The 27,309-nt window shown below is 43.7% G+C and overlaps 1 protein-coding gene across 1 annotated transcript; it reads right to left on the bottom strand.

Moving 5' to 3' along the window:
- Nucleotides 1–534: 534 nt before the first annotated feature.
- On the bottom strand, nt 535–26,504 carry PCDH12 (protocadherin 12). Its single transcript, XM_040440982.1, has 4 exons — nt 23,386–26,504; nt 7,657–7,748; nt 1,396–1,550; nt 535–1,164 (listed from the first exon to the last, which is right to left on the bottom strand). The coding sequence occupies exons 1-4, from the start codon at nt 26,287–26,289 to the stop codon at nt 797–799; spliced, it is 3,519 nt and encodes a 1,172-aa protein (XP_040296916.1). The 5' UTR covers nt 26,290–26,504; the 3' UTR covers nt 535–796.
- Between the last annotated feature and the right edge of the window lie 805 nt (nt 26,505–27,309).

Raw genomic sequence — 27,309 nt, 5'->3', positions numbered from 1 at the left:
CTTCTGCTCGGCCAAGCCTGTCAGCACCCCTGAGGCCAAGCCTGTCAGCACCTCTGAGGCTAAGCCAGCCAGCACCCCTGAGGCAAAACCAGCCAGCACCCCTGAGTCTTCAGAACTGTAAGTAAATTATATATAAGGGGAGTTTTTGTTTTGTTTTGATCACAATGTGTACATTTGGCTCAGTCCGCAGCGACACAAATGACAGCATGCTAGATTTTCCCGCTACACGTAGCTTTCAAAAGCCCATTCACATGTATTGTATTTTAAAGGGGTTTTCTTATCTCAGACAATGGGGGCATATCGCTAGGATATGCCCCCATTGTCTGATAGGTGCGGGTCCCTATATATATTTGTTTATTTCATGTTAATTTTGCAGTTGTTTGAGTAAACTGGCACTTTACAATAAATGTTGCACTGAATTTTCAGCGAAATATATATATATTTTTTTTTTGGGGGGGGGGGGGGGGGGGGTTTGCAGTGGATCTTGGGTGAGTTCCCACACTTTTTTTTCCCAGGACTTGACCCCTGATGATTGTTATGTTCTACTGTCTTGCATAATAAGAGAATCCTAGTTTCTACTCTTAGTGACCATACTGTACAAGTCATCAATACTCCATATTCATCAATTCAAGCAAGTGTTGCCAAATGCCCTTTCAATCTTATATCTACAGTTCTTCCATTCAGTCAGTATGAATTCAGAGTCTTCTTATTCCTAAGTGCCATATAAATCACAATGGTGGGGGCTAGATCCACTTGCCCTATCATCTATATTGACCCTCAGTTAACAGTCTTCTTGTTAATTCTTGGGACCATCACTTATATTACTGTCCATGCCCACACTCTTGCTGCAAGAAGACAGCCTCATAAGGACCTCGGAAGTAGCGTTTCCATGAGATTCAGCTTTCTGCATTAACAGCATCTCAAATAGAGAACTCATTTCAGAAAGGAAGGTGCTGGCCAGTCGATTCTCTTGTGACCCATCAGAAGCTTTACCAAATGTTAGGAAGGTTCTAAGATCTTCTTTGTCTGCTGCTGTTATTGTAGGCTCCTGAGTGATTTGAGTGCTTGGGGTAAAGATATTCTCCTTGTAGTTGTTGCCTAAAGGCAAGGAGAGACGGGCAATCCACCCTGGATCTAGATCACTCAACCGATTGGTCTCTGTACCTGACATAAAGACAGAAAATAGTAATTTATTGTAAACTAGGTGCATTTTTTAGACCTGATCTCACCCCTGTATATCCAATTTCATCTGCATTAGTGAGATATGAGATGAAAAGAGCTAAATTTATCATACTGTAGGTCACATTCCAAATCACACAGGTATTTCTTTATGTGCTTTGGAGCAACATGCTATTCCTCAAAGGTTGTAGGTCTTGGTAAATTACTGCAACTCACCTATACATGGACCAAAAAGAGCCTCCAGATTGTCCTCTACCATTTGATGGGTAGCAGAAAAATCTCCTCCTGCCTCAGAATCCAAGTCGCCAGCCTCACTTTCACCATGCCCACTGTCCTTTGTACTCTGCCAGTCCACCTCTTGTCCTATAGATCTGAATGGGAGAACACAGGCTGATCATCAATTCTCTACACTTATTTAACTACTGAAGGCAGACATCTCAAAAATATAACGAGAGTGGATAGATTCTCTCCTATGATGTATTCAAATCTACATCTGTGCCACACTTGTACTTCTGTGGATGGTATGTCCAATGCCTTTGGTTACCATGCACTTGTTAGCTTATTGCTAGGGACACATTTGAATCAGGTCACTGTGAGGTGGCTAGATGGATTATACAGTTTGATTAAAAAGTATAAGATCCTCATGGGTCATTATTAATTTTCTTTAGCAGTGACCTAGTAGTAATAAGCTATGATAAGCTTATGATCAGCATTCCACCATTTACTACAGATATTTTTTAATATTCAGGTATCAGCAATAGAGATTTAATAAAAAAAATGATATCTATTTGCAGACCGAAGACACCAGAAGGAGATAAATGTTTGATCTATATAAGTGGGTGCTAGGCCTTGTGGTAATTTAGTCACTGACACGGATGGCAAGGTTGCTCCTCATGTGGGTGATGAGTAGATGTATGAGTTTGTCAGGAGATGAAATGTGGTCTTTTACAGTATGATTAAAGTGTTTACTAAGACACTTAAGGTAATTTTTTGTTTCAGTTGTAATAGATTGGTTCTTTCTGAGGTAAAGATTTATTATTCAACTTTGTGGTCTAAATGGGAACTTGTTTTAGTAGTTAACTCAAAATACAAGACGTGAAAGTTGGCAGTCTAATCAGTGACTGACAGCTATCTCTGTATACATACTGTGTTTATAGAGATAACTGTCAATCACTGATAGGACTGCCCACTGGAGTCCTAAGCAAAGACTGAGCAGAGGGTCAGATGAAGAAATATAGATTATACTGAATATTTTCCCTAAACTATATATCAATCTTTGAATCCAGAGGAAAAAAGCAGGCTGGTTTGAGAGCTGCATTTATACAAGCAGGCAAATAACGTGAGTTTGTGAACGTTCGCGTGTTTGAGTTCAAGTGTGTGTTTGTATTAAGTGTGTGGCATTAGATTGCGTGAGGGACTATCTGTGAGAGCTAAATTATTTGTGTGCATTGCTGAGTGGCTGTACCTGACTTTATTGTACATTGTGACTTGCTTTTGCTGCCAGGTTTATTGCATAGCAGCTGAGAGTATACTGTGGTTACATTTTTTTTTTTCTCTTCCTTCTCCAGGGTGTTGACCAGGTGAGTAATTAGGGTGAGGGAGTCTTGAGGGCAGCTCAGTCCTTTGAATTCAGAGGAAAAAAGCAGGCTGGTTTGAGAGCTGCATTTATACAAGCAGGCAAATAACGAGAGTTTGTGAGGGTTTGCCTTTTTGAGTTCAAGTGTGTGTTTTTATTAAGTGTGTGACTTTAGATTACATGAGGGAGTATCTGTGAGAGTTAAATTATTTGTGTGCATTGCTGAGTGGCTGTGCCTGACTTTATTGTACATTGTGACTTGCTTTTGCTGCCAGGTTTATTGCATAGCATCTGAGAGTATACTGTGATTACATTTTTTGTTTCTCTTCCTTCTCCAGGGTGTTGACCAGGTGAGTAATTAGGGTGAGGCTGTCTAATTAGGAGAAGTTAAATAGCCAGTCTTGAGGGCAGCTCAGTCCTTTGAATCCAGAGGGAAAAAAGCAGGCTGGTTTGAGAGCTGCATTTATACAAGCAGGCAAATAACGCGAGTTTGTGAGCGTTCGTGTTTTTGAGTTCCAGTGTGTGTTTGTATTGTGTGTGACTTTAGATTATGTGACTTGAGATTAAGAGACTTTAGGAGGCGACTACAGTAGGTTAGATTCTTATCACTGCACTATATTGTATTTTTCTCTTTTCTTGCGTAATCCCTACTTAGTATGTGTTCCATTGTTGACAGCGCAGTCCAGGGCACATCTTGTCTAATGTATGCAGTCCTGGAACAGCCATTTGAGGGTGCATATCTTTGTTCAAAATGTGAGCAAATTGCCCGTTTGGAATCGCACATCGAGTATCTAAACAGGCGAATTTCAACACTGAGAAGCGTTGTCAATTTGGAAAAGAGTTTGCTGCTCACTGAGCAAGCACTCTATGAGGTAGATGTGGGGAAGGGTGGTAGCGAGGAGGCTCAGGAAAGTGAGGTAGCGGGTAGAGGGAAGAGTGCCTGGGAGGCTAGCCCTGATCTGACACACCCCAACAAGTTTGCGCGGTTGGCAGATGAGGGGGATGTCAGTTCAGGGAGAGCACTGCTGCAGCCGGACCCTTCCTCTGTCAGTCAGGGGAATGTCAGCTCCAGTAAGCAGGGGACCAGGAGAGCAGGGCCCGCCAGACAGGTGCTGGTAGTGGGAGACTGAATTATTAGTGGTACAGATAGGGCAATCTGTCACAAAGACAGGGATCGTCGAATGGTGTGTTGTTTTCCTGGCGCTCGAGTTCGACACATCGCGGATCGGGCAAGGACCTCAAAGTTAGTATTTTCCGAAATACTACCAGTACCACAAGCCACACAAGAAAGGCAGCGGGAGATTAGGAAGGTTAATAAGTGGCTCAAGAACTAGTGTAGGAAGGAGGGGTTTGGGTTCCTGGAGAACTGGGCCGACTTCTCTGTTGGCTACAGGCTCTATCGTAGAGATGGACTGCACCTCAATGGGGAAAGGGCAGCTGTGTTGGGGGAGAAGATGGCTAGAAGGTTGGAGGAGTGTTTAAACTGGGGACTGGGAGGGAGGGTAATTACGTTATAGGATGGGAAGATGCAGAAAGAGACCGGAGGCAAGGTAATAGGACTGAGGGAGAACTGGAAGTAGGGACTAGAACACCTCAGAAGGAAAAGTGTAGGGTACAAAATATACATAAACCTTTTTAAATGTATGTATACTAATGCCAGAAGCCTGACTAATAAAACTGGGGAACTGGAATTAGTGATGTTTGAGGAGGACTATGACATAGTGGGAATAACTGAGACATTGTCTGTTTAGAAAGGATCGCCAAAAACGGAGAGGGGGAGGGGTCTGCCTTTATGTAAAGTCCTGTCTAAAGCCCATACTCCGGGAAGATATAAGTGAGGGACATGAACATGTGGAGTCACTGTGGGTAGAAATACATGGAGGCAAAAACAATAATAAATTACTAATAGGAGTTTATTATAAACCACCTAATATACCAGAGTCCACAGAAAATCTGCTACTAAATGAGATAGACGAGGCGGCAAATCATAATGAGATAGTTATTATGGGGGACTTCAACTAGCCAGATATAGACTGGGAAACTGAAACTTGTATATCTCATAAAGGAAACAGGTTCTTGGCAATAACCAAAGACAATTACCTTTCCCAACTGGTTCAGAACCCGACTAGAGGGACGGCCATACCGGACTTAGTATTAACCAATAGACCTGACAGAACAACAGATGTGCAGGTCGGGGGACACCTGGGAAATAGTGACCATAAAGTAATAACCTTCCAATTACCATTCAATAGAGTGTTTCTTCAGGGAGGAACAAAAATACCAAACTTCCAAAAAGCAGAATTTGGCCAACTAAGAGAGGCCATAGGCCTTTAAAAATAAAAATACAGCCACAAAATGGGATATTTTTAAAAGCATCCTAAAATGTAATTGTGAGACGTACATACCTTATGGGAATAAAAGGTTAAGGAACAAGAAAAAACCAATGTGGATAAATTGGACTGTAAAGAAGGCAATAAATGACAAAAACAAAGCATTTAACTCCCTAAAACAGGAGGGTAGCGAGGAAGCACTGAAAAACTATGAGGAAAAAAATTGAATATGTAAAAAACAAATGAAAGCAGCCAAACTAGAGACCGAAAGATTAATTGCCAAAGAGAGCAAAACTAACCCTAAAATGTTTTTCAATTATATAAATGGTAAAAAGTATAAATCTGAAGGTGTCGGAGCCTATACAGAGTAATAAGGGGGGAGTTGCAGAGAGCGATGAGGAGAAAGAAAAGCTATTAAATATTTTTTTCTCCACTGTATTCACTAAAGAAAATAAACTGTCAGATGAAATGCAGAATGTAAAAGTAAATTCCCCATTAAAAGTGCCCTGTCTGACCCAGGAAGAAGTACAGCGGCGTCTTAAAAAGATTAAAATAGACAAATCGCCAGGACCAGATGGCATACACTCCCGTATCCTAAGAGAATTAAGTAATGTCATAGCCAGACCCTTATTTAAGGACTCTATACGGACAGGGAGTGTTCCACAGGATTGGCGCATAGCAAATGTAGTGCCAATATTCAAAAAGGGGCCAAAAACAGAGCCCGGAAACTATAGGCCGTTAAGTTTAACATCTATCGTGGGTAAACTGTTTGAAGGTTTTCTAGGAGATGCTATCTTGGAGTGCCTCAAGGAAAATAAGCAAATAACACCATATCAGCATGGCTTTATGAGGGATTGGTCATGTCAAACTAATTTAATCAGTTTCTATGAGGAGGTAAGTTCTAGACTTGACAGTGGCGAATTAATGGATGTAGTATATCTGGACTTCTCTAAAGCATTTGACACTGTACCGCATAAAAGGTTAGTATATAAAATGAGAATGCTTGGACTGGGGGAAAATGTCTGTATGTGGGTAAGTAACTGGCTCAGTGATAGAAAACAGAGGGTGGTTATTAGCAGTACAAACTCAGATTGGGTCACTGTCACTAGCGGAGTACCTCAGCAAACTAAGCTGTAAAAACTAGTGTCAGGCAGCTGCTGCCAAGGCCAATACGGCAATGGGTTGCATCAAAAGGGACATAGATGCCTGTGATGAGAACTTAGTCCTACCTCTTTACAAATCACTAGTCAGACCAAACATGAAGTACTGTGTACAGTTCTGGGCTCCTGTGAACAAGGCAGACATAGAAGAACTGGAGAGGGTACAGAGGAGGGCAACTAAAGTAATAACTGGAATGGGGGTACTACAATACCAAGAAAGATTATTAACATTAGGGTTATTCACTTTAGAAAAAAGACGACTGAGGGGAGATCTAATAACTATGTATAAATATATCAGTGGTCAGTACAGAGATCTCTCCCATCATCTATTTATCCCAGGACTGTGACTGTGACAAGGGGACATCCTCTGCGTCTGGAGCAAAGAAGGTTTCTACACAAACATAGGAGAGGGTTCTTTACGGTAAGAGCAGTGAGACTATGGAACTCTCTGCCTGAGGAGGTGGTGATGGTGAGTTCACTAAAAGAGTTCAAGAGGGGCCTAGATGTATTTCTGGAGTGTAATAATATTACAGGCTATAGCTACTAGAGATGGGTCTTTGATCCAGGGAGTTATTCTTATTGCCTGATTGGAGTCGTAAAGTTTTTTTTTTTGCCTTCCTCTATCAACTTTCAGGATAACAGGCCGAACTGGATGGACAAATGTATTTTTTCGGCCTTATATACTATGTTACTATGTTACAATCTGCTCATCTTCTCCAGTTATACAACATGCCAACTGCCTGCAGATCAAACAACTCTTTTTCAGTACCAATTACATATATCAAATCCATGAACCAGCTATTTGTATGAACTCTATTGACTGGTAACTTGTTTTATACTATAGGGCATATGTTGCTGGTAAGTAGAAACTGGCATTATTAGTATGGAGGATCCAAGACCTTTATTTATACTCACTTTTAGAAGTTTACATTGACACATTGAACTTGTGACTGCTGTTTTTTTTTTTTAAGAATCTTCTAAATTGTAGTGGCACTTTTGTGCTGACTGACATTATATATCAGGCTTTTTATGTCTACCTTTATTTTTATGCTATATTCAATAGTTCTAGGAGCATAACCAACCCTGCATTACAGAAAACAAATCACCATATTGCACCAGAGGCCTGAAGAAAGTTATGCTAGCTTGGAGAGATCTCAGTTGAATTCAACTCTTACAATCTGAATTAGGCAGGTGCGGCTTTAGTTATAATGTACAGTATACTGAAAGTGTCAAACTTGTAATAAATGTTCCCTGCAAGGCATCTTTCAAGTTGCCTTCAAATATTTTTATAGCAGAAACTTCACTATTATCTAAAGGAGTACACCTTCCATTGAAGATAACAATGAATGGATATGTTGACTAATTGGAAGCAAGTTACTTCATCTATTCAACCGTTAATTTTGTCATGTACCTGCCAGTTTTAGATGAGTATTTGTTCCCTCTGTGAAGTGTCTTGGGGTGAACTTGCCCTTGGTGGAGCAGAGACAAGAGCTGAGAAATTTGCTGTAATGAGAAAACAAAATGAAAAGCATTACATTTTGACAAAATAAAATAACTAGCAAAGTGAAATTATATATATCACAGTTGGATCTTCTTTGAGAAATCTGTCTTTTTCTCTAGAAAATATAAAACTACAGACTGCAATTGTCTAATTTCACCATTTGGCAAATGACTAGTTCTGAAATTATCTTCATTTCTTGAAGACACTCTTGGCCTATTCAAGACAATGAAGTCACAGTATCCTGATTTAAAGGAGATTTTTGGGAATAATATATTTATATCCTATCCATAGGATAGGTCTTCAGTATGGGATCAGTAGGAGCCTTACTCCTGGAACCCCCATAGATGAATTGTTAGCAGCATCTGCAGTTTTAGGAAGTAAACAGTGTATAGAGCTACAACACCACAGCGACCATACACTGTGTACTGACCTTTCTCAGGTACTGCAGTCAATGAATGGAGCTGAGCTGAAGTACTCAAGAGTTGCCCTCTATACAGTTTATGGGGCAATGGTGCTCTGGCTCTGTACACTGTTCACTTCTGTAACCTGCAGCTGCCACTAAAAGCTGATTGGTGGGAGTGTTAGTTGTCAGACCCCACCGATCTCCTATTGATGACCTATCTTATGGATAGGCCATTAATACTGTATGTTAGTCCCAGAAAGGCCCTTCAAGTCTGGACAAACTATAATGACCCTTAGCAATGCTTCAAATTATCAAGATCAACTTACAATAAAGTCATGGATTTTTTTGCATAAACTACTGAAATTGTTCAATAGAGTCCATAAAAACCCAACATATAATATCTATTTCATTTTCTAAAAGACCTTAGGTTTGGTGAGAGCATTTTAGATGTTCTGCTAAACATATGCTCTACTCATATGTAACTGTATTGTTGTACAATTACCCACATCTGGCATTGCCTCCCATTGAAAACATTTTGTACATTATGCACACAAATGTACGAGTCGAGTCACATTATTATGACCACTTACTACTTTCAATGTTGGTAACACGTAGCTTATGAAGGAAGTCACTTGTTGTAAGCTGGCTTGGTGGGTATATAAGGGTTGTGATAGGATGTCTGCACACATATTCCTCATTGCTGTTTATCACAGTTGCAAAAAGGGATGATGATTGGCTTTGTGACCAATTGTGGCAGCATTTATGAAACTGCTGGGGTGAAAGTGGCACCATTGCAAATAAGCAACATGGAAGCTGCAAAGCACCACATGCCACAGATGTGAGAGATGAACATCGACTACAAGGTGTATGAGTGTGGACCAACACTGTACAGTGGAGCAGCTTACCACCAAAATGAAAGAGGGATTACAAGACATGTGTCTAAAACTATTTCCACATCAGTATAGGAATTGGACCTTTGTCAATTGGCAAAGGGTTGCCTTCTCCGATGAGTTACATTTTCTGCTTCATTGAACGGATGGATGTTGGAGTGTCAGATGAGAAACATCAGTGAACAAACACTTTGCAACCAGTGCTGGAAGCTGGTCATGGCAGTGTTATGGTCTGGGAAATGTTTTCCTAGCACTCATCCACATTGAAGGCACTCTCAACTGATTGGGTATGGATCCATCCTTGCTGATTGTCTTCCCTGGGTGGATGGGATCTTTCAGCAAGACAATGAGACATGACGCATAACTAGAAATGTCCGACATTGGTTGAAAAAAACATGACCAAGGCTTCCAAGTACTACCATGGCCTCCTAATTCCCCAGACTTGGACCCAACTGAGCATCGGTGGGACCACCTCGATCATCATGGTCACTCTATGGATCCTCCCCATGCACCGTCCAGCAGCTGTGGCATGCACCGTAGTCAACATGGCTCCAGATACCTGTGACAACCTACAAGGACATTCTTGAGTTGCCCCAAGTTCATCTAGCTGCTGTCCATGCTGCATATGGTGGTTACTCTAGATCAGTGGTCGGCAAGCCGCGGCTCGCGAGCCACATGCGGCTCTTTACACACTTTAATGCGGCTCTTCTGCAGGGCTCCAGATGCCATTTGCGACTGGACCCGCCGCCGCAGCTCTGCTCAATACAGCGGCGGGCACAGGAGATGATCGTTCTCAGCAGCGCAGGAGGAGTCTCTCCCTCCCCCCTGTGCTGCTGCTGCCCCCGCCGCTGCCAATAAGAAGAGACAGGAGGAGGAGGGGAGGGGCTGTGGCCACTGCGCCACCAATGAAGAAAACTGACCTGAAATACAAATACAGGAGGCGGGTGCCGGAATCAAATAGCCGGCACCCGACCTCTGTGACAGGGAGCTGCGATCAGCGGCAGTTGAGTTAACCCTTCAGGTGCGGTAACTGAGGGGTTAACTGCCGCTGATCGCAGCTCCCTGTCACAGAGGTCGGGTGCCGGCTATTTGATTCCGGCACCCCGCCTCCTGTATTTGTATAAGAAACGTTGGTGGCACAGTGCCCCCCCCCCCCCAGTATAATAAATGTTGGTGGCACAGTGCGCCCCCCCCCAGTATAATAAACGTTGGTGGCACAGTGCGCCCCCCCCCCAGTATAATAAACGTTGGTGGCACAGTGCGCCCCCCCCAGTATGATAAACGTTGGTGGCACAGTGCGCCCCCCCCCCCAGTATAATAAACGTTGGTGGCACAGTGCGCCCCCCCCCCCACTATAATAAACGTTGGTGGCACAGTGCGCCCCCCCCCCAGTATAATAAACGTTGGTGGCACAGTGCGCCCCCCCCCCAGTATGATAAACGTTGGTGGCACAGTGCGCCCCCCCCCCCCCCCCCAGTATAATAAACGTTGGTGGCACAGTGGGAAGTGCCAATGAGGGTTAAAAATAATAAAAGAAAATTAACTCACCTCCTCCAGTTGATCAGGTAGCTGCCGGTCTCCTGTTCTTACTTCTTTCTAGTTTCTTCAGGACCTGTGGTGACGTCACTGAGCTCATCACATGGCCCATTACCATGGTGATGGATCATGTGATGAGCTCAGTGATGTCACCACAGGTCCTGCGTCCTGAAGAAACTAGAAAGAAGTAATTACAGGAGACGATCAATTGGAGGAGGTGAGTTAATTTTATTTTATTTTTTTAACCCTCATTGGCACTGCCCACTGCGCCACCAATGTTTATTATACTGAGTAGGGGGCGCACTGCGCCACCAATGTTTATTATATTGAGGGGGGCGCACTGCGCCACCAATGTTTATTATATTGAGGGGGGGCGCACTGCGCACCAATGTTTATTATATTGAGGGGGGGCGCACTGCGCCACCAATGTTTATTATATTGAGGGGGGGGCGCACTGCGCCACCAATGTTTATTATATTGAGGGGGGGCGCACTGCGCCACCAGTGTTTATTATATTGGGGTGATGGGGGGGCGCACTGCGCCACCAATGTTTATTATATTGAGGGGGGGCGCACTGCGCCACCAATGTTTATTATATTGGGGTGATGGGGGGGCGCACTGCGCCACCAATGTTTATTATATTGAGGGGGGGCGCACTGCGCCACCAATGTTTATTATATTGGGGTGATGGGGGGGGCGCACTGCGCCACCAATGTTTATTATATTGACCTTCTACTATGCATTCTGTATTCAGAATGCTATTATTTTCCCTTATAACCATGTTATAAGGGAAAATAATACAGTGAATAGACTTTCATCCTAGGAACCATGCGTGAAAATCGCACTTGCTTGCGATTTTCACACAGCCCCATTAACTTCTATGGGGCCTGCGTTGCGCGAAAAACGCACAACAGAGCATGCTGCGATTTTCACGCAACGCACAAGTGATGTGTGAAAAATCACCGCTCATGTGCACAGCCCCATAGAAGTGAATGGGTCCGGATTTAGTGCGGGTGCATTCCAGTATTTTGAATGCCGGATCCGGCACTAATACATTCCTATGGGGAAAAATGCCGGATCCGGCATTCAGGCAAATCTTCATTTTTTTTCGCCGGAGATAAACCGTAGCATGCACGGTTTTATCTTTTGCCTGATCAGTCAAAATGACTGAACTGAAGACATCCTGATGCATCCTGAACGAGTTACTCTCCATTCAGATGCATGGGGATAAAACTGATCAGTTATTTTCCGGTATAGAGCCCCTGTGACGGAACTCAGTGCCGGAAATGAAAAACGCTAATGTGAAAGTACATTAAAATATTACGTTTAAATCCCCCCTTTCCCAATTTTACATATAAAATATATAAACAATAAATAAATAAACATATTACATAGCCTTTTTAGTCACCTTTCACCCCAAAAAATAGCATAGGACTGTTCTATTATGGCCGAATGTTTCATAAAATGTGAAATGCACGCAGCTTTTTTTGGTGTTTTTTTTTTTTTTGGCATGGTATTGAGTATCACAATACTTTTTTATGGTGACGAAAGCGAATCAAAATTTTGGTTTCAAAACAACCCTACGCCGATCTGGAGCACTGTTCTGTGTGCCGGGCGCCCGCTCCCCTCCCTCCTCTCGGGGGCGGCAGCCTGCGGCTGTCCTGCCTACATGTGTGCCGTGCGGCGCTCAGGCCAAAGGAGGCGTCACTGACTGTCAGTGGGGCCGCGGCGGAGGGAGGCGAGGAGGCGGAGCTGCTCTGTCTGCTATGGCCTGTAAAAGCTGCCCCTCCAGGCTGGCAGCAGAAGAACACAGTCACAGAGTAACACTGAGGCACGACTTGTTGGAACTTTGCCGACCCTGCTGGACTCTAGTCTGGACTCTGGAGAAGACCTTAAGGCAGAGCCAGCTGAGATTGGAGCCAGGACCAGACCGCCCCCACTCCAGCCAGACCCCAGTGATATATCAGGTACCGACTCCAACATTGTCCCTCATCATGTCACCCCCCCGATGGTGCAGACTCCAACATTGTCCCCCATTAAGGAGCATAATGGATGGGGGCTGACGGCTGTCATGGGGGGCATGATGGCTGACATGGGGGGTAATGATGGATGGGGGCTGACATGGGCATGATGGGGTGCTGATGGCTGACATGGGCATGATAGATGGGGTGCTGACGGCTGACATGGGCATGATGGATGGGGTGCTGACATGGGGGGCTGACGGCTGACATAAGGTCATGATGGCTGACATGGGGGGCATGATGGATGGGGGCTGATGGCTGACATGGACATGATGGATGGAGTGCTGACATCAGGGGCTGATGGCTGACGGCTGACATGGGGTGCTGACGGCTGACATAGGGGCATGACGGCTGACATGGGGGGCATGATGGATGGGGGGCTGACGGCTGACATGGACATGATGGATGGAGTGCTAACATGGGGGGCTGACGGCTGACATGGGGTGCTGACGGCTGACATAGGGGCATGACGGCTGACATGGGGGGCATGATGGAGGGGGGCTGACAGCTGACATGGGCCATGATGTATGGGGTGCTGACGGGCTGACATGGGGGCATGATGGCTGACATTGGGGGGGCTGATGGCTGACATGGGGGGGTAATGATGGATGGGGGCTGACATGGGCATGATGGGATGCTGACGGCTGACATGGGCATGATGGATGGGGTGCTGACGGCTGACATGGGCATGATGGATGGGGTGCTGCGGCTGATCATGGGCATGATGGATGGGGTGCTGACATGGGGGCATGACGGCTGACATGGGGGCATGATGGATGGGGTGCTGACGGCTGACATGGGCATGATGGATGGGGGTGCTGACGGCTGACATGGGCATGATGGATGGGGTGCTGACATGGGGGGCTGACGGCTGACATAGGGGCATGACGGCTGACATGGGGGTATGATGGATGGGGGCTGACGGCTGACATGGGCATGATGGATGGGGTGCTCTGACGGCTGATAAGGGGGGCCTGATCTGAGGTATGATTAACACTTGGGGTCTGACCTGAGGTATAATGGAAATATTGTTCTTATTATACTCCTCTAAAAACCTATGTGCATCTTATAGGGCGAAAAGTACAGTCCTCAAACCAGATTGAAGCAGAGCGAAGATATCAGGACCACACAGAGGAGAAGCCAGCTGCTGCCAGACAGAACCAGGACCAGGTGACGCTGCGGGGGGGGGGGGGGGGGGGGGGGGGGGGTCACCGAGATGTAGCTTCGCTTGTGTTGCCAAAAATCCTTGCACAGGCTCTGGTCCGTCGTCCACGTGACAGGGCCGGTGCAAAGAGTCCCACAGTACCCGACCTATGTGGATACTTGCATGCACAATATTCTCAATAAAAACTTATTGAAACTAAAAACAGTGTACCATCCTATGTATTTTCGGTTTTAAAAATGTGGCTCTCAAAATAAATTTCAATCGTGGCTTTGGCGAGATTTGGCTCAGTTGAAAAAAAAGGTTGCCCACCACTGCTCTAGATATTAGCTGGTGGTCATAATAATGTGACTTGACACTTCAATCAGCTTATTTTCAGGGAATGCTTTTAAAAATAAGAGTATGTTAATAGATAACTCCCTTAATATCCTAAAATATTGTATTTTACTAGGCATCATAATTCACTAGTAATACATATATACTAATTTCTTTTGACATAGAATTAATGGAGTTGTCCAACATTTAGAAATTGAGGGCCTATGTTCAGAACAGGCCATCAATTTCAAATTGGTGAGAGTCTACCACCCCGCACACTCTCCGACCAGCTGTTACCTTTGTAGTTCTGGAGCCGGAAGTCAGCACCTGAAATACACAGTTCTGTTCATTGTGTACTGATGCTCACACTGAAGTGTTGGACCCCTGCCAGTTTGACATTGATAGCCTATCCTGAGGATAGCCCATCAATTTTAAAATCCTGGACAACAACTTTAAAGATATTGAGGCATATTCACTAGTACTGATGAGCTAAAGAGTAGTCTACCAGTATGTTGTTTGAAGGTAGAATGTATGGTATTCCTGCTCCTGGAGGCTAATTAGCATATTATAAAAGTTAGATTTCTGGCGTAACGGGGGCATAGATAAAAGTAGGAACAGGCTAGTTAGGTTTAGCTGACATTAGCACATAGCTAATGTCAGCTAGCTTAATAGGGTTAAATCTGGTGACAGAATCCCTTTAATGGTACACACTCAGATGGGTCACTGTCACTAGTGGGTACCACAGGGGTCAGTATTGGGCCCTATTCTTTTCAATATATTTATTATGATCTTGTAGAAAAATTGGAGGTTTCGCAGAGAAGGGCAGATGAGGTTTAACACTGACAAATGTAAAGTTATGCACATGGAAGGATAATGCAAGTCACCCGTACATACTAAATGGTAAAACACTCAGTAACACTGACATGGAAAAGGATCTAGGAATTTTAATAAACAGCAAACTAAGGCCTCTTTCACACTTGCGTTGTTGGGATCCGGCATGCACTTCCGTTGCCGGAGGTGCCTGCCGGATCCGTAACAACGCAAGTGTACTGAAAGCATTTGAAGACGGAACCGTCTTCAAATGCTTTCAGTGTTACTATGGCACCCAGGACGCTATTAAAGTCCTGGTTGCCATAGTAGTAGCGGGGAGCGGGGGAGCGGTATACTTACAGTCCGTGCGGCTCCCGGGCCGCTCCAGAATGACGTCAGAGCGCCCCATGCGCATGGATGACGTGATCCATGTGATCACGTGATCCATGCGCTTGGGGCGCCCTGACGTCACTCTGGAGCGCCCGGGGAGCCGCACGGACGGTAAGTATGCTGCTCCCCTGCTCCCCACTACACTTTACCATGGCTGTCAGGACTTTAGCGTCCCGGTAGCCATGGTAAACTATTCAGAAAAAGCTAAACGTCGGGTCCGGCAATGCGCCGAAACGACGTTTAGCTTAAGGCCGGATCCGGATCAATGCCTTTCAATGGGCATTGATCCCGGATCCGGCCTTGCGGCAAGTCTTCAGGATTTTTTGGCCGGAGAAAATACCGCAGCATGCTGCGCTTTTTGCTCCGGCCAAAAAACGTTCGTACCGGAACTGAAGACATCCTGATGCATCCTGAACGGATTACTCTCCATTCAGAATGCATTAGGATAATCCTGATCAGTATTCTTCCGGCATAGAGTCCCGACGACGGAACTCTATGCCGGAAGACAATAACGCAAGTGTGGAAAGAGCCCTTAGCTGCAAAAACCAGTGTCAGGCAGCTGCTGCCAAGGCCAATAAGATAATGGGTTGCATCAAAAGGGGCATAGATGCCCGTGATAAGAACATAGTCCTACCACTTTACAAATCACTAGTCAGTTTACTAATCACTGTGTACAGTTCTGGGCTCCCATGAACAAGGCAGACATAGAAGAGCTGGAGAGGGTTCAGAGGAGGGCAACTAAAGTAATAACTGGAATGGGGCAACTACAGTAGCCAGAAAGATTATCAACATTAGGGTTATTCACTTTAGAAAAAAGACAACTGAGGGGAGATCTAATTACTATGTATAAATATATCAGGGGTCAGTACAGAGATCTATCCCATCATCTATTTATCCCCAGGACTGTGACGAAGGGACATCCTCTGCGTCTGGAGGAAACAAGGTTTGTACACAAACATAGAAAAGGATTCTTTACGGTAAGAGCAGTGATACTATGGAACTCTCTGCCTGAGGAGGTGGTGATGGTGAGTTCACTAAAAGAGTTCAAGAGGGTCCTGGATGTATTTCTGGAGCGTAATAATATTACAGGATATAGCTACTAGAGAGGGGTCGTTGATCCAGTGAGTTATTTTGATTGCCTGATTGGATTCGGGAAGAATTTCTTCCCCTAAAATAAGGGAAAATTGCTTCTGCCCTCACAGGGTTTTTTGCCTTCCTCTGGATCAACTTGCAGGATAATAGGCCGAACTGGATGGACGTTTGTCATTTTTAGCCTTACAAACTATAGTGCTTATTCTCCTTCAGTTCTGAATGCACTGTTTCTCCTTGGACAGATGGAAACTACTAACTTTGGTCTCCAAAGACAGCCAAACAGTGTCAATCACAACCAAAATAGCACAGATCTCAGCTATGCACTTTTTTACCCCTTTGTTTTAGCTGCCGATTAGTTATTTGAAGGGGCCACAGGGCTGGGGGTGAGTATTGTGGCCTCCTTCTCAGCTTCTTACACCCAGTGTTTATGACATTTTTTCCGTGTTAGTCGGGTATATGTGAGGGTGGTTGTCTACGGTCCCGTTACACGGGGCGTCCCACTGTCCTTTACCTTGTGCCTTTGTGTCATATTAATTGTATTGTGTCTTAATAAACTACATATATATTTTATATGTGTGTTCTCTCATTTTCTATGGGGTTATTGGTTCTTTTTTGTTGGTTGCTCCTCCTCAGCTTCTGACATCATGTCCAAATGTCTGTCATCTCATGTGACATGGCTTTTGTGCAACTCAGTCTGATTCAATTGAATGGGTCTGGGCTGCAATACAAAGCACAGCCACTACAAAATGTTTGGCACTGTGCTCAGTATACTGCGAAAACTCCTCAGTGCTAGTCCAAGTGGTGCAGCTCCTCCAGACGGCTGTTTTAGAGGGGGTGCCGGGAGTCCCACTGATCAGACTTAAATGGCCTATCCTGAGGATAGATCATCAATGTATAATTTATGGACAAGCCCTTTAATATCTGCCCAGAGTTTACTAGGTGTTCTACTGCAATAAATAATCTGAACTGTTAAAATGATGAATGTGGCTTTGAAGTATATAACAGGCTGTAACTCATAATCAGTACAAGATAAGTAAGGCCGTGTACATGGAAATCTACTTACCCTTTTATGTAGATTATTTCTGGATGAAACACAATGGTGCTCCAAGGTAAATATACACATTAACATTTGAGCTACTCTTTCATAGGACAATTTCTATTGTTTGTCAAGACTTCCTGTTAATTGTTCTGTAGACGCTAAAATGCCATTGCAGATACCTTTTCCCAAAATACACAGGAATTAACTGCTTAATTAACACTTCCAAGACACAAATGAAAAAATAGCTTGTCACAGACAGCCCCTTTATGAGAGCTGGCTCCCAAGACCCCTGGAAAAGATTGTAAGATTCAAGATCTGGCAAGTTCACTGGAGTTAGAACTGCTATAATTTCCATATACCAGGCTAGGACATATCACAGGGATGCTCTAATGCAGGGGTGCTCAACCTGCGGCCCTCCAGCTCTTGTAAAACTACAACTCCCACAATGCTCTGCTGTAGGCTGATACCTGTAGGCTGTTCGGGCATGCTGGGAGTTGTAGTTTTGCAACAGCTGGAGGGCCGCAGGTTGAGCATGCCTGCTCTAATGGGACAGCACCTTTAATATTAACCCCTTTTCCCTGGCAGCATACAATGTGAAGTGTAAGCTTCCAGTATCTTACTTCACTGTTCTTGCCCAGAACCTTGTGCACAACTGCAGTAAAGTAAGTGACTTACATTTTGTGTCCTGCTGAGGTTTTGAAAGTACATTTCCTTCCAGCGAAGAACGCAGCCACCAGATATGATATAAATGTGACATGTAATAATGTGACATCTAGCAGCTGCAACTACAAAACTGTGAAAGAAGGCTATGATAATATAGTATCAATTAGACATTACTGGAGGCACTGGGGTATTACAGTGGGCTGCACTGGGGTACGTTACTATAGGGGGCGTTATTAATACTGGGGGCAGCATAATAGCATTTTACTGGGGGTAAAATAGAGGATAATATTGCTGGAGGCACTTTAAGGGCATTGCTATGTCAGGGGTAGAGATGGCCTTGCGGTTTGCCCGGCAGTCGTTTCGCGGCGAACTTTGCTCGTTCGCGATTACATTGTGAAGAACTTTGACCCATGACACATCCATCAGGTGGTACAGGACAACCAATTGAGATGTTTCAGCACATGGACATACCACCTACCTTTATAAATAGACCCGATCTGGCCGCCATTTTACATTCAGTCTTTTGCCAGTGTAGGGAGAGGTTGCTGTGTGGAGCAGGGACAGGCTGTTAGAGACACCAAACGCTAGCTAATAGGGCCACAAAAGTCCTTTTAAGGACTGGTATAGGTGTGCTATCGATATACTGAGGGGTGTGATATACTTATAATATACTTTCTAACATAGAAAGTATATTATAGTGCATTTGTATTGTGCAGCAGTTGTGTGCGGTTCTGCTGCGATACTACAGCTAGATAGCGGGACAAACGCTATTGGAACAAATAATTTCTACTGGTGTGATATACCAGTTGCCCCCCCAAAAAAGTGGGGAAAAAACTACCGTCATTGGAACTGCCCGCCGGATCCGCCGATTTTGATGTGACTGAAAGCATCCGGATCCGTCTCACAAATGCATTGCAAGAACAGATCCGTCTCTCCGCTTGCGCAGGCCGGAAGGTATTTTGAATGCCGGATCCGGCACTAATACATTCCTATGGGGAAAAATGCATTCAGGCAAGTCTTCAGTTTTTTTTGCCAGAGATAAAACCGTAGCTTGCTACGGTTTTATCTTTTGCCTGATCAGTCAAAACTACTGAACTAAAGACATCCTGATGCAAACTGAACGGATTACTCTCCATTCAGAATACTGATCAGTTATTTTCTGGTATAGAGCCCCTGTGACAGAACTCTATGCCGGAAAAGAAAAACACTAGTGTGAAAGTACCCTAAAATTGTTATTCAGTGGCCACGTAATGTACCTCGAGCCACATAATCCCAATTTCTTTTATGTCAGGTGAATGCCTAATTTTTAAGGCCCGTACTCCTGTGGCCTAAAATAAAAAATTTCTAGGCTCCACCAGGGCACATTTCAGAGAATTTCCCTTTAAGACGCATAAAAATGTCCCCTGATTAAGATACATATTTTTTGTTGGAATTTTTGTAATTGATCCCCCTCTGGTATGTCACTGTTCATGTTGTGGGGCTATTTGTACACTTCTACTAAGGGCTCTTTCACACCTGCGTTCTTTTCTTCCGGCATAGAGTTCCGTCGTCGGGGCTCTATGCCGGAAGAATCCTGATCAGTTTTATCCTAATGCATTCTGAATGGAGTGAAATCCGTTCAGGATGCATCAGGATGTCTTCAGTTCCGGAACGGAACGTTCTTTGGCCGGAGAAAATACTGCAGCATGCTGCGCTTTTTGCTCCGGCCAAAAATCCTGAAGACTTGCCGCAAGGCCGGATCCGGAATTAATGCCCATTGAAAGGCATTGATCCGGATCCGGCCTTAAGCTAAACGTCGTTTCGGCGCATTGCCGGACCCGACGTTTACCTTTTTCTGAATGGTTACCATGGCTGCCGGGACGCTAAAGTCCTGGCAGCCTTGGTAAAGTGTAGCGGGGAGCGGGGGAGCAGCATACTTACCGTCCGTGCGGCTCCCGGGCGCTCCAGAGTGACGTCAGGGCGCCCCAAGCGCATGGATCACGTGAGTCACATGGACACGTCATCCATGCGCATGGGGCGCTCTGACGTCATTCTGGAGCGCCCCGGGAGCCGCACGGACTGTAAGTATACCGCTACCCCGCTCCCCACTCCTACTATGGCAACCAGGACTTTAATAGCGTCCTGGCTGCCATAGTAACACTGAAAGCATTTTGAAGACGTCTTCAAATGCTTTCAGTACACTTGCGTTTTTCCGGATCCGGCGTGTAATTCCGGCAAGTGGAGTACACGCCGGATCCGGACAACGCAAGTGTGAAAGAGGCCTTAGTATTTGGTGGCTGTAAATATGAGCTGAAGGTTTTTCAGGTTCGTCTGCCATTAAAGTGAATGGGGCCCGCTGCAAACTTGCGGTTCACGAACATTTGATTGCGTTTGCGTGATTGCCTTAGCGAACTGTCCCAGCTGATGTTCGTCCATCACTAGTCAGGGGCATATTAGGGGACATTATTTTTTAGAGGACACTATACAGGCATTATTACTGGGAGCATAAAATGGGGGTAATTACTATTATTACTGGGGACAATTTAGGGGGCATTATTATTGCTGGGGGCAATATCAGGCGAATTATTAATGCTAGAGGCACTATAGGTGTAATATTGTTGATAGAGACACTATAAGGGGTATTATTATTATTGCTGGAGGCAGTATAGGGGCATTATTATTGCTGGGAGCACTATTTTTAGGCAGTATAGTATTTGACGCATTGGGGAGCACAGGGGGCACAGTATTGGGGATGGCAGCAGGATGATACTGTTGGGGCACTAGGATAGGAAGTTTGTGTTGAGAAGATGAGGAGGAGGATGATGGAAAAGTGAGGAGTTTAACATGTCTGTGTAACAAACACTGCAGAGACGAGATACAGCTGAAAGAATTTGTCATGGTGATCTGGGCTGAATGGAGAAGATGAGGAAGGAGAATGCCTACATCACAGAAGATGTCACTAGATATAAGAGGTATGTGGTGCTGTATTCTCTTGTATGTTTGGTAGTACTGGCAGTCATTATTCTGTGACCAGCGTCTCACCTCTTCTGGCCTTCCTCCATATCTTAGTTAGGGACAACTGGAAGAGGAGGAGAGAACATGGCAGCTGGCGCCGGCCACTACAAAGAGGCAGATTCTGGGGAAATATTTTGCGCTGTTAAGGCTGCAAAATATACTGCCTCAGCAGAACCACATACTGAAGTGTAGCCCAATACACTTCTCCCACAGAAACAAATAGCACAGTGCAAAAAAAAAGTTCTGCTGGGGCAATATATTGTGCTGCACTGTGGTATTTGGTTCTGCTGAGGCAGTATATTATGCTGCACTGTGGTATTTGGTTCTGCTGAGGCAGTATATTATGCTGCACTGTGGTATTTGGTTCTGCTGAGGCAGTACTTTATGCTGCACTGTGATATTTGGTTCTGCTGAGGCAGTATTTTGTGCTGCACTGTGGTATTTGGTTCTGCTGCAGCAGTATACTGTGTTTTGGTAGCTGGTTCTGCTGCAGAAACATATACCAAAGTGTAGCACAATATACTGCCCCTCTGTGGTATTGCTGACCCCATCTACCTGTTAGTCCCACTTACTTGAGTTGACCCTGCCTACTCATGCTGGCCCACTTTCTGTCAATTTGAGCTCTAATAGAAAGTATTGACACTTGATGCCCAGGGCGGCGGCAGCTATAAATACAGCCCTGAACACCCAACAGTATGCAGTATATAATATAACACCTCACAGTACGCAGTATAGATCTCCATTACCTTCCATGCCTGTAGTGGCAGGAAGAGGAGAAGGACACAGATGCTGCACAGCAAGATGGAGGCAATAGAAGCCACTTTAGCTGGCTGGACAGTCCACCCTGTGACGTAAAGTGCTGCCACTCCAGGCCTGCCTGCTACTTCCTTGCCCCCCTTCTGTTGTTAGCACATGACAGCTGCTCACTTATTTTGTGATTGATGCACTGTGTGGGCTGTTTGGGCAACCACTGGTACCTGGGGGGGCCCCAGGCCCAATGCAGCCACCAAAAACGCCCATATTATGATTCACGGTTGAGTTCTGGCATCGACTTCCTGGTGAATCTACTCAGGAACAGCTGAGGTGCAATGTGTCTGACCTCCACTGATCAGATATTGATAGTCTGTCCTGAGCATAGACTAACAATATAAAAGTACCAGAAAACCCCTTCAAGAAATTGCAACCATTACAAACCTAAAACTATATAATGGCTTTGTATAAAGATTTGAGTGAAACATTTTTATAGTATATCATAGGAGATTTAAGAAAAACTTGGCTGCTTCTTTCCTACATTGGCACCACTTATATAAATAATCTGTTCCTAATATTGTACTCCCTTGAATGAGGGTGAGCGTCAATACCAGACACAGCCTATAGATTATAAACAACCCTTTGAAATATCTGATGATGTCAGTAAATTGTCACTTCCCAATGATTCAGTATTAGATGACGTAACTAACTGTGTTGTTCCTTATCAGTGTAGAACAGCTTGGACTTGAAAAAATTATGATCTTGAGGTTTCTATCCTGAATTCAGAACTGTAAATAGAAACTGTCACATTGCCTTGACAAGAGTTTTTTCTCATAACACCCTTTTATATCACTTCATTTCAGATTATGCCCCCCTCAATGGTTATTTTTCTGTTTGTATTAGACACCCTGTTTCATAATGAACTTAGATAAAAGTGAAATAGTAAGTGATATATAATACATGTTACATGGAAATCTAGTGGTGATAGTAGAACTTTACAGGGTTTTTGGGACCAGGATGTTAACAGCAGGTCCTCAGGGTAGTTTAAAGGGATCTCCTTATTGCTTATATAGGGCTGCCTACCTGTACGCTGTCTACTTAGTATAGGAGTTGCAGCCAATTCAAATAGCTGATTGACAGGGGTTTGGAGATTCAATCAGATATTGATGGCTTACCCTAATATCCTGATTCGGGAAATGCATTTAAAGAGAACCTCAACAACTTTGAGATTACCACCCAAATTTGCATTGAAAAGTAGCCTTCTGCTAGTTAGTCTTCTAGAACATCTGGTCTGGTTAAGGAGTGGTCTTCTCAAAGAGGTGTTCTTTTGGAGAGGTTTCACTATACCTAATTGGGGCATGTGGGCATCATAGAGACATCAAGCAGACCCATCCCATCACTGTATGGCCAGCCACAGCATTTCCTGGCAATATCTGCTGATTACTGGGGTTTCTGAGGTCAAACTGAAAAGAGGTTGTTATGACAAGTTATGACACAGCAACAAAGGAAAAAATAAGCAGTATAAACTATAGAAAATAGTAATGCTGACAATTAAAATAAGAACACACTCTTACCTGGACATGTGGGGATTGCATTGTGAGTTCTACTGCTTCTTTCTCTGCCAATGCTACCATAGACAGACGTACTAGGTTTCTGATTATTTGTTCCTTAGACGATTGCTCTGCATTCTTTTGACGTCTCAGCGTTGGAGACATCGCTGGCGAAAACTCTCCTTCATTGAATATCATGGGTTCTGATGAACTGGTTTCATCATATGCTCTTATTTGGGGACTTCCTGGATTTTTTAATATTTTGTTGCTTACAGGAAGGGTTCCATGCGTGTCTTGGAGGTTTTCTCTTGAGCAACTTCTCTGTCTTTGGTACTGTAAAGTTCGGCATACAGAGGGGGGCAAAGAGAATGATTGTTCTAAATCTGTAGTATCTTCTTTAAGTGTATCCTGATTGTGCTGGTTTCTTAATGTGCGGTAAAGAGTTGGTGTTAGATGAAAAGGAGTATGGAGGAATTCACCTTCTGCAATCTTTTCACCTTCCTCTGAGTTAGGAAATGGTTTGACTTCTTCTATTGGTGTGACGGCCTGTTGTTGTTGCCTACCTCTGAGTACAGGAACCACATGGATATCTGTCTTATGAATTTGCCTTTGGGGTCTCCTTGGTTGCTTTCTATAAGCTGATTCTTCTTCCCTACAGTTGTAAGCTCTGTTGTCCTTCCTATCTACTCGACAAAAGGACATTACAAGAGCTAAAATTAGAAGACATACAGCCAAAAGGACAGCCAGACAAATAACAATCACCATAGATAAGCTTAGCTTTCCATTGGATTCACTTGCTGAATTTTTCAGGTGGTCCAAGTGGCTACTGAACATAACTTGAAGAAGAGCTTTTGCCTCTTGATGAGGTGTTCCACAATCTACAACCGTGACCTCCAAGTCAAATGCATTTCCAATAAGGTTACTGGCATTGCTTGCATTTAGGTATATATGTCCTAAATGTTCATTCATAATAAATAAGCCTTGGTGGTTACCTTTTAGGTGGTAGATAAGTTTAGCATTTTCTTCTGAGTCTGCATCAGTAGCTACAACTTGATATAGTGGGTGTATATTGAGCTTTGCAGTCTCTGATAATATTTCATCTGAAGTATATCCAAAAGCTTCTGAACTGGAAACTTCCATGGCAGAAAGAAAATATCCTGTCTCAGCATTAACTAGGACTGTAATGCTAGCCCGGCCTCTCTTAAGCTTTGGTTGCATAATTAGTGGACTATTATCGTTTTTGTCCTTTACAAATATTTTGACTGAAGCATTGCTGCCAAGTCTAGGGTTACCATTATCTTCTGCTTGGACCAAGAACTGAATTTCTTTAATTTCCTCATAGTCTATGGACTTAAGAACAACAATCTCACCTGTTCTGGGGTGGATGGAAACTAATGTAGATACTGGTATTCCATAGATGACAGAGTCAACAATACTGTATGTGACTTCAGCATTATCTCCCAGATCAATATCATGAGCATTTAAAGAAAGGAGATGACTGAAAGGACCATTGTTTTCATCTAGTAAGACATCATAACTCAGCCTCTCAAAAATGGGAGGGTTGTCATTTGCATCACTCACTCGAATTTTTAAGGATTTTGTAGCAGAAAATGAGGGCTCACCTTGATCTTTAGCTTGGATGGTTATTTCATACTCATCCCACTTTTCTCTGTCCAGTATGGCATTGGTTATTAAAATATAACTGTTGCCATTTGATTTCTGCAAAGTAAAATGTGAATGATCTTGAACTAAATGGCAGTGCACTTGTCCATTCTCACCTGAATCTGGATCATTGAGTATAATCAGAGCTACAAAGCTACCCAGTGGAACAGCTTCAGATACCACAATCTCTGATGAATCTTTGGAAGCCCAAGTGACTTTAATATCTGGTGCATTATCATTAATATCTAAAACCTTGATGACTACTTTGCAGTGGGTAGGGATAGGATTAGGTCCTAAATCCTTTGCCTGCACATCTAGTTCATAAGAACTTCTTTCCTCATGATCAAGTGACTTTCTCAAAACTATTCCACCTGATTTTGAGTCAATGGTGAACATATTGAGGACATGGTGAGAATTATGTTTACTAAATGAGAACTCTATTTCCCCATTTTGACCTTGATCTGGGTCAGTAGCAGTAAGATTTATGAGGATTGTACCAGGTGATGTGTCTTCTGAGACTTCTATAATAACAGAGTTTTCCCCAAAGGTTGGGCTGTTATCATTAGAGTCCAAAACATTAATTTTGACTTGAACAGTCCCAGATTTTTGTGGATGCCCTCCATCCAATGCAGTTAGGACTAGATTGAAAGAAGATTGCTGTTCTCTATCAAGCTCCTTTACCACCACCAATTCTGGATGTTTACCATCAGAACTAGAAGTAATATTTAAAGTGAAGTGGTCATTGGGTGAAAGGGTATATAGCTTTACAGCATTGCTGCCACTGTCAGGATCCCATGCTCTGTCAAGAGGAATCCTTGTGCGTAGAGATGCACTCTCTGATATCTCCAAATCCAGTTCCGGTTTAGGGAATATTGGTTCATTATCATTAATATCCAAAACTTCAACTTCTACATGTACTAATGACAAGACCTTGGTAGCCAGGACATTAAAAGACAAGATACAATGTCCGTGGACATGACAAAGCTGTTCTCTATCCAGACGTCCCGTGGTTGTTATTGATCCACTTTTCAAGCCCACTTGCACTGGAAAAGAATTAGTCTCCTGCATGATCTGGTATTCCTCATTCAAATCCTTTATCCAGCCGGGAACATCAGAAATGTGTCCTATAAGTGTGCCAATGGGCACTTCTTCTTTGACGCGAAACCTCACCATTAAAGAAGATGAGTTCTTGCAATGGCTTTTGTGGTAGGAGCAAATAAGTAGAAAAGCATAGATATGGCTGATGACTTTAAGAATCCCAACCATGGTTTACTGCAACAAGGACAAAATAAAAGACTTCTCAAAAAAAGTTGTGAAGTTCAACAGGAGGTCTTCAAATTCTTCTTTACATTTGTATCCTTGCTGCTGTTGAATGCATGGAGTCTGTGGTACAGACTAGGTCTGTTGTTTCTGACACGGTTTCTTGCATTTGCACAATTCAGTGTGTTCACACAAAAGGTTGTGCATGATGTGGGGAAGAATAGTAAAGCAAATGAACTTGGGGAGGGGAAATGTGACAGAAAGTTATGACTTACTTGTTTTCCCAGGGAGCATAGCTGTCCTCCTACAGGAAGAGTGATGAGGAAGGAACTATAAGTCTGCTAATTCACAATAGTCCATTAACCCCTCGAGGTCCAAATTTAACTTCAGTATATTACAAAACAATGTATTTCCTGTTGCCATTATATATAACAGTTAACAGTTTTTATTAAATAACCCACATTCTCAGAGTCCTGTAACAGAAACCATAATGGGAATGATGTAGTTATAGTGATAGGAACAGTGGGAGTCTGGTTACCATCAGATAATCCTCTTTTCAGACAGAGATTCCCCCTAGAGAAAATATAGAGAGAGATAGGAAGATGAAGGAGTAAGATATAGGAATATTCAGCCCACAAGTTCCAAAAATGAAGTCAGTAAATGCCTATGGGGAGACTAAATTTACTGATAAAGAATTAATAGTCAAAGGAGATATGAAAGAGGATGAAGTTTACAATAGCATCTAAATTTGTGTAACGTCTTCTAATAGAAGATTGTCTATATGTCTGTGTATGTGTATATATACACTGAACAAAAATATAAACGCAACACTTTCGGTTTTTTCTCCCATTCTGCTCTCATTTTGCATGAGCTGAACTCAAAGATCTGAAACATTTTCTACATACACAAAAGACCCATTACTCTCAACTATTGTTCACAAATCTGTCTAAGGGTCCATTCACACGTCCGTTGTTTCTTTCCTGATCTGTTCCGTTTTTTGCGGCACAGATCTGGACCAGTTCTGTA

This window comes from Bufo bufo, chromosome 1 (assembly GCF_905171765.1).
Source record: "Bufo bufo chromosome 1, aBufBuf1.1, whole genome shotgun sequence".
NCBI lineage: Eukaryota > Metazoa > Chordata > Amphibia > Anura > Bufonidae > Bufo > Bufo bufo.
Note: the sequence above shows the minus strand (reverse complement) of the source record. Positions and strands in the feature narration are given on the sequence as shown.